The 6,727-nt window shown below is 58.5% G+C and overlaps 1 protein-coding gene across 1 annotated transcript; it reads left to right on the top strand.

The window, feature by feature from the left end:
- The first annotated feature begins 773 nt into the window (after positions 1–773).
- On the top strand, positions 774–6,241 carry LOC122108883 (histo-blood group ABO system transferase 2-like). The gene is made up of 5 exons (XM_042680886.1): positions 774–782; positions 1,060–1,107; positions 2,590–2,714; positions 3,756–3,887; positions 5,551–6,241. The coding sequence occupies exons 1-5, from the start codon at positions 774–776 to the stop codon at positions 6,239–6,241; spliced, it is 1,005 nt and encodes a 334-aa protein (XP_042536820.1).
- The last annotated feature ends 486 nt before the right edge of the window (positions 6,242–6,727 follow it).

The following is a 6,727-nucleotide window of genomic DNA, read 5'->3' on the forward strand; positions in this document are numbered from 1 at the left end:
GGATTGGCGGGTGGCTCTGGGTTGGCAGATGTCCAAGGTGCTGTCTGGGATGGGTGGGGGTGCCTGGCTGCACAGGCTGCTGCAGGAGCGCCCCACGGCCTGGGGCGTGGAAAGTTCAGGTGGTGACCAGTCATCGCCCCTGCTCTGCTCACTTTAGATGGATATAGGGCCTGATGTGAGTTTTTGTGCTCGAGGAAGACTGCCTTTAACTGGGCAGCCGTAGGAGGAGTCAGAGGGGACGGTACTGCTGGAATTACACTAGCTGCTTGTTTGCTGGGGTGAGAAGGGGTCGGAGCCCAGCTTTACGGGAGAGGTGTGTGGGACGTGGAGTGAGTGAGTAGAACAGGATTGAGTGGATGTTGTGCTGAGTTCAGGCCGCCAGGGGAAGTGAGGCAAGGTGAGTAGGTATATAGGCCCGCAGAAATTAAAAACAAGCTGCCACCAATGATCAAGAAGGGAGAAGAGAAGAAAGACAACCAAAAGAGAAAAACAGAAACAAGAAACCCAAGACAGCAAAACCCGAAACAGAGCAAAATTCCTAAATAAAAATAATGTCCAGGTGATCAGTCGCTAGGTGCGCATCAGCTAAGAGGCAGAGTTCAGGGCGGGACCAGCCAGGACAGGTGAGCAGCCTTCAGCGCTGGGCTGGGGCTGGGCCTCCGCTGGCCTCACAGCAGGGAGTCCCGAGGCTGCCCTGTGCCTGCGGCCTGTGTGGCACTGCTGCCCTCATCAAATGTGGGCCGGATTGATTGGGTCTCCTCCAGCTTAGCCCCATGTCCCGTGTGGGTTTGATTTGGGGAATTGCCACAGGAGCTTCGTGCCTGGGCTGGCCTCCAGCTGGGATCCCCCACCTCCCTCTCTTGTGTGGCCTGGATAACAGGCAGATGCTCCTGTCCAGGGTCTAGCAGTCAGGTTCTTGATCGTTGGCCGTCCCTGGGATTTGGGGTTGACTGGCCTCGGCGTGGGAGGAGTGGCCTTCCTCCAGGCCCAGCTAGTCCCATGCACTTGTGCCTGATACTCTGCTCTTGGCATAGACCTGACCCCTGTGTCCTCCTTTAGAGTGGCTGCTGTGGAGGGGGAGCAGGAGCAGAGCAGAGCCTCGTCCAGGTACAGTGTCCTCTCGTGGTGCCTCTGGCCTGGTGTGTGTGTGGGGAGGGGGCTGGGCACCCCCGCCCGGGCCTGATCTGGGCAGTGGGACTTCCCCTGCGTTGCTCTGCCTTCCTCTCCTGCAGTCAGCGAGACCGCGGGGCTCAGCTCACGCGCGCTCAGCACATGCAATGTCTGCTTCCTTGAACCAGCTGCACTCAACTGACTGTTTTTAAATTACAAAATATTTTCTCCTGTCCAGGCTCACACCTGTAACCCTAGCTACTCAGAAGCTGGAGATCTGAGGATTGTGGTTCAAAGCCAGCCTGGGCAGGAAAGTCCCTGAGACTCTTATCTCCAATAAACCACCAGAAAAGCTGCAAGTGGTGCTGTGGCTTAAGTGGTAGAGCGCTCGCCTGAGCTGAAGAGCTGAGGGACAGCGCCCAGCCCCACAACTGACAAAACAAAATAAAACAAAAAACCTTTTAAAAAATTTTAAAAATGGTTATTATAAAGGTAATGTAGAGAGGCGTTACAGTTACATAAGTCAGGTAATGAGTACATTTTTCTTTGGGCAATGTCACCCCTTCCCTCTCTGTCTCCCTGATTTTCCCTCCCCACCCCACCCATAAGTTGTAGAGTTCATTCTCAACACAGTGTCCAGTGAGTACCACTGCTGCATTTGTTCACCCTTAGTCCCTCCATTTCTTCTTTTTTTTTTGGTCTGGTCATGGGGCCTGAACTCTGGGCCTGGGCGCTGTCCCTCTGCTCTTCAGCTCAAGGCTAGCGCTCTACCACTTGAGCCACAGCACCACTTCTGGCTTTTTTCTTTTTGCTTATGTGGTGCTGAGGAATCGATCCCAGGGCCTGAGGCATGCGAGGCAAGCGCTCTACCACTGAGCCACCTTCCCAGCCCAGTCCCTCCATTTCTATGCCCCCTTTACCCTTCCAAAGACAGATAAATGAATAAACAAGACAAAAAGAAAACAAAACGAGCAATGAAGGAGTAAACTTCTTGTTTCCGTTTCCTGGAGTTCATTTTGATAAACATTAGTTTATCCGATCAGATGCACATAAGCATTGTGCCTTTGTATTCACCTGACTTAAAGAGGGACACTCCCAGGCTGGTATAACTAGGATTTAAACTTCCTGTATGTGTGTGTGTGTGTGTGTGTGTGTGTGTGTGTGTGTGTGTGTCTGTCTCCATCTGTGTCATTGAGTTTATGTGCATGTGGCAGTACTGATGTTTGAACTTGGGGATTAAGCACTGTCCCTTAGCTTTTTCACTCAAGGCTAGCTCACTACCACTTGAACTACAGCTCCACGTCTGGCTTTTGGTGGCTAACTAGAGATAAACATCTCAGACTTTCCTGGCCAGGCTGTGTTTGAACTGCGATCCTCAGATCTCAGGCTCCTGAGTAGCTGTGATTTCAGGCCTGAGCCGCTGCACCAGCAGGTTTTGCCCTTTTGTGAGTGGCGTGATTTTGTCACCTGTGTCATCAGGGTTCATCCCTGCTGCAGCCTGCGCTGCGCTTCCCTGCCCTTTCCATGCGGACTACCTACTCCCAGAGCCATCACGGGAAGAAAATGGTGGCTGCTGCAGGCTCTGCCCTGCGGGCTCCTCGTCTGTGGGGTCCGCTGCTCCCAGTGTCACAGGCCTGGCATGGACAGGGTTTCCTGCCACCTCTGAGGCTGGTCTCTGACACCCTGAGACTGGGAGCTTGGGCTCTGGGTGCCACAGAAACTGCCACAGGCCAGTCTGAGGCCCAGGAGAGCTGGTGTGGGCATCTCATGGTTCCTTGGGGCAGAGATTGCTGCTCAGCACCCCCCCCCCCCCGCAGAGTTATAGGAGCCACTAGGCCCCTCCCAGCCTGCAGCGTGGGTCCACCAGCCCTGTGTTCCTTGGGTGCTTGGTTCCTCTCCCACATTGCAAAGACAAATTAGAGACTGGAAGCCTCAAGCCTCAGCCCCTCCACCAGCTCTGGCTCTGGGTGATGTGGGGTGTAGCCCGCACAGCCGGTGAAGGGCGGCTCCCCAACCCCACAGCCCCGTGGGACGAGGGTCCCGAGTGACTCCTGTGCACACTTGTGTTTTGGTTTTCAGGATGGTGTATCCCCAGCCGATGGCTCTGGCGCCCGCGTGAGTAAATGGACTGTCGCTGCAAGGGGCGCAGGGGTCTGTGGCAAAGATATGCACAGGCAGTTTCTTTGGGCTGGCTTGTGGCTTGGCTACCATGCCTGAAGCCTCCACAGGGCAGGAAAAAGCAACAAAGAAACGCTCTAGATTTTCCTGGATTAGTGCTCAATGTTCTGTTTCCTGTTATTTCTTTTTTTTCTTTTTGTATTGGAGGTTGACCTGAGGACCCCAGAGGATCTGTTCTGTTTCTTTGACTTGAGTTCCTGGCAGAGTCACGGGTTCCCTAAGGGGTGCTTGGGTGGGGTGAGGACCACTCCAAGCCTTGCCAGCAGATCTCAGCTCCTTCTGCAGGAACAGGGCCGGCATTCGGGGATGGCTGCTGCCTGGTCCCCTCGAGTCTGATTTGCCTCTGGTTGGTCTCCTGGTGACGGCCAGGTCTGCCTGTGGGAGGACGGAGGCAGCCGGGGAGAGGGCAGGTACGGCGGTGGGCACACATTGCACACCGAGTGTGGCTCTCTTTCTCTGTGCAGTAGGAGAGACGTCCTTGTCCTGACACCATGGCTGGCTCCCATCATCTGGGAGGGGACCTTCAACATTGACATCTTGAATGAGCAGTTCCAGCTTCAGAACATCACCGTGGGATTATCTGTGTTTGCCGTCAAAAAGTAAGAGATGGCGCAGGGTGGAGGGCTGAGGCCTGGGGACACCTGGATCTGTCCTGTGTTCAGGCCATGGTGGAGGGTGGGGGACGATGGAAGGGTGGCTGTGAAAGTTCCTTCACTCCGTGACCTTTCTGGGCCCCTATTGCTCAGCTGCTGGTCGAGCCCAGTGCCATTTCCCCTGACAGCTGGTGCCCGGTCTCCTCCCTCTATCCCCTCAGCCAGGGGTGGCTGCACCCCCTCTGCTAGAGGAGGCAGCGGGAGAGGAGGGAGGAGCCTGGCTTCCTCTGGGAGCAGCAGGAGCATGGTGCCGGCCAAGCCGGGGGGGGGGGGGGGGGGGGGGAGGGGGCCGCTGCTGTACTCTAAGATGCCAGGCAGGGCTGTGGCAACAGTCTGTAGACCATCCATCTGCAGGCCTCTGCGGGTGGCAGCCCATCTGTCCACCCCAGGGGTACTGGTGGGACCAGCTGGGTGGGAGCTAGTGAGCAAGCTGCCTCAGGCCCAGCTGCCCTGTGGAGGCTGTGGAGAAAGGCCTGGGTGCAGGAATGGGCCCTGGGGTGGAGATGGAAGCTCCTGCCCGTCACAGAGCAGCAGCAGCAGTGTGCAGAAGGACCCTAGGACAGCCCTAGGCTGCCACCACCTCACCAGCTGGGACTTGAGGCGGTGGTGGCTGGCGGGAGGGTCTCAGAAGGGCACAGATGCAGCATGAGCACTCTGGTCCCACTGCCGGGGACTAGAGCAGCACCCAGCACAAAAGCCCTGCTGCCATGTTTGGCCACGCTGTCTCCCTGGGACCCGGTGTGGGCCCAGCAGACACCAGCAGGTGCTGAGCCCGCGGGAAGGCGGCCGGCCACCCCACCGCTGTCAGCTGGGGCTGAAGCCTCGGTGGCTGCGCTTGGTGCCCTGAGAAGGATTCATTGAGGAGTCCGTGCGGTGTGGGTACGAAGGGTGAGCGTGGGCAGCAAGTGGAGAGCCCTGTCCCGTGGCAGAGGCCCAGTCTCTGGGCAGTCTTGAGGGAGGACTGGCCATGAGGCAGGCGGAAACTTCCTGAGCTACAGCTCTTGCTCTTGGAGCTAAGACCCGGGTGTGAGCAAACGCTGGTGGGTCTGCCCCTTCTTCCTCAAGTGCCCATCTGCCTGGCCTGCCTGCCCTTCCGAGTCCCGCTCCCTGCGCTTCCTGAGGATCCAAAGCCTAGAAATGGTTTGCTGAGGCCATTGTCCAAAGGCTACTTCATGCTGTGAAGGAAGGGCTGGGTGTAGAGACTCTTCCTTCCCTAAGATGGGGCTGAGGGACAGGCCCACAGGAGGGGAGCCAGTATGCAGACCTAGGGATGCTGTACAGCTTCCCTGGAGTCCCAGGGTCCCCGGCCAGGTGTCCTGGAGCCCCAGGGATGATGGCCAGGTGTCCTGGAGCCCCAAGTGTCCAGAGGCGTGGCAAAGACACCTTTAGGATCCAGGTGTGTCGCTCAGTCTGGCATTTGCCACAGAACGGTGGGGCCACAGGAAGCCTCCAGCTCCGGCTCAGGTCTGCTGTGGACTGTGGGATGCTGGTGGTCCCCATCTCTGACAGAGCAGGGTGATTGGCAGGAGAGGGTGGGTTCCGCTGGACCCGGGTGGGTTCCGACTCCGGGCCCAGCCACACCTCCCCCACCCCTCGTCCTCCCTTGCAGGTACATCACCTTCCTGAGGCTGTTCCTGGAGTCTGCGGAGCAGCACTTCATGGTGGGCTACCGTGTCACCTACTACGTGTTCACCGACCGGCCCGCAGACGTGCCCCAGGTGGGGCTCGGGCCGGGACGGCGGCTGGCGGTGCTGCCCGCGCCCAGCTACCCGCGCTGGCAGGACGTGTCCATGCGCCGCATGCAGATGATCAGCCAGTTCTTGGAGCAGCCCTCCCGGCAGGAGATGGATTATCTGGTGTGCGCCGACGTGGACATGAAGTTCCAGGACCACGTGGGCGTGGAGATCCTGACCCCGCTCTTCGGCACCCTGCACCCCGGCTTCTACACGAGCAAGCGCAATGCCTTCACCTACGAACGCCGGCCCCAGTCTCAGGCCTACATCCCCCACAACCAGGGGGACTTCTACTACTTGGGGGGCTTCTTTGGGGGGTCAGTGGCGGAAGTGCACCGGCTCACCAAGGCCTGTCATGAGGCCATGGCGGTCGACCGGGCCAACAACATCGAGGCTGTGTGGCATGATGAGAGCCACCTGAACAAGTACCTGCTGCTCCGCAAGCCCACCAAGGTGCTGTCCCCGGAGTACCTGTGGGACCTGCACATGCTGCCCCGGCCCTCCGTGCTGAAGAAGCTGCGGTTTGTCGCCGTACACAAGAATCACCAGGAAATCCGGAACCGCTAGCGGGACTGGAGGGCGGTGGTCAGCGACACCAAGGGCATGCAGCCCGTGCTGCCCTGGAAGGCTTTTAGAGAAAAGGCTTAGTGCCAACCTTCCTTTGACACTAGAAGTTGCTGAAGCTCCCCTCCCCCATCTCCACACCTCCGTCTCCCCTGTCCTCCCAAGGCCAGCAGGCAGGCCAGGCACCAACTCGCTACAGAGACAGGCCTGGTACTCGGGTGCAAGTCGGGGCCTCTAGGATGGATGACCTTGCCATCGGCCCCCACAGTGTGTCCTTGGCTCTGGAGGCAGGTGGTCCCAGCCCCTCCACAGAAGATGGATTACATCGTGGGGTAGGGGAGGGGGCAGGGCGGTGGGCCTGAAGAGCCTGGGGCTGGGCCGTCTTCAGCCTCAGGCTGTTTTCCTGCTCCTCTCTGAGTTCTGGTAGCAGAGTAGACGCTGGAGCATGTCCTTCCTGCCATGCTGTGCGGGGAGGCTTCGCGGTGAGGC

This window comes from Dipodomys spectabilis, unplaced genomic scaffold, assembly GCF_019054845.1.
Source record: "Dipodomys spectabilis isolate Male_0828 unplaced genomic scaffold, ASM1905484v1 ptg000067l, whole genome shotgun sequence".
NCBI classification, from domain to species: domain Eukaryota; kingdom Metazoa; phylum Chordata; class Mammalia; order Rodentia; family Heteromyidae; genus Dipodomys; species Dipodomys spectabilis.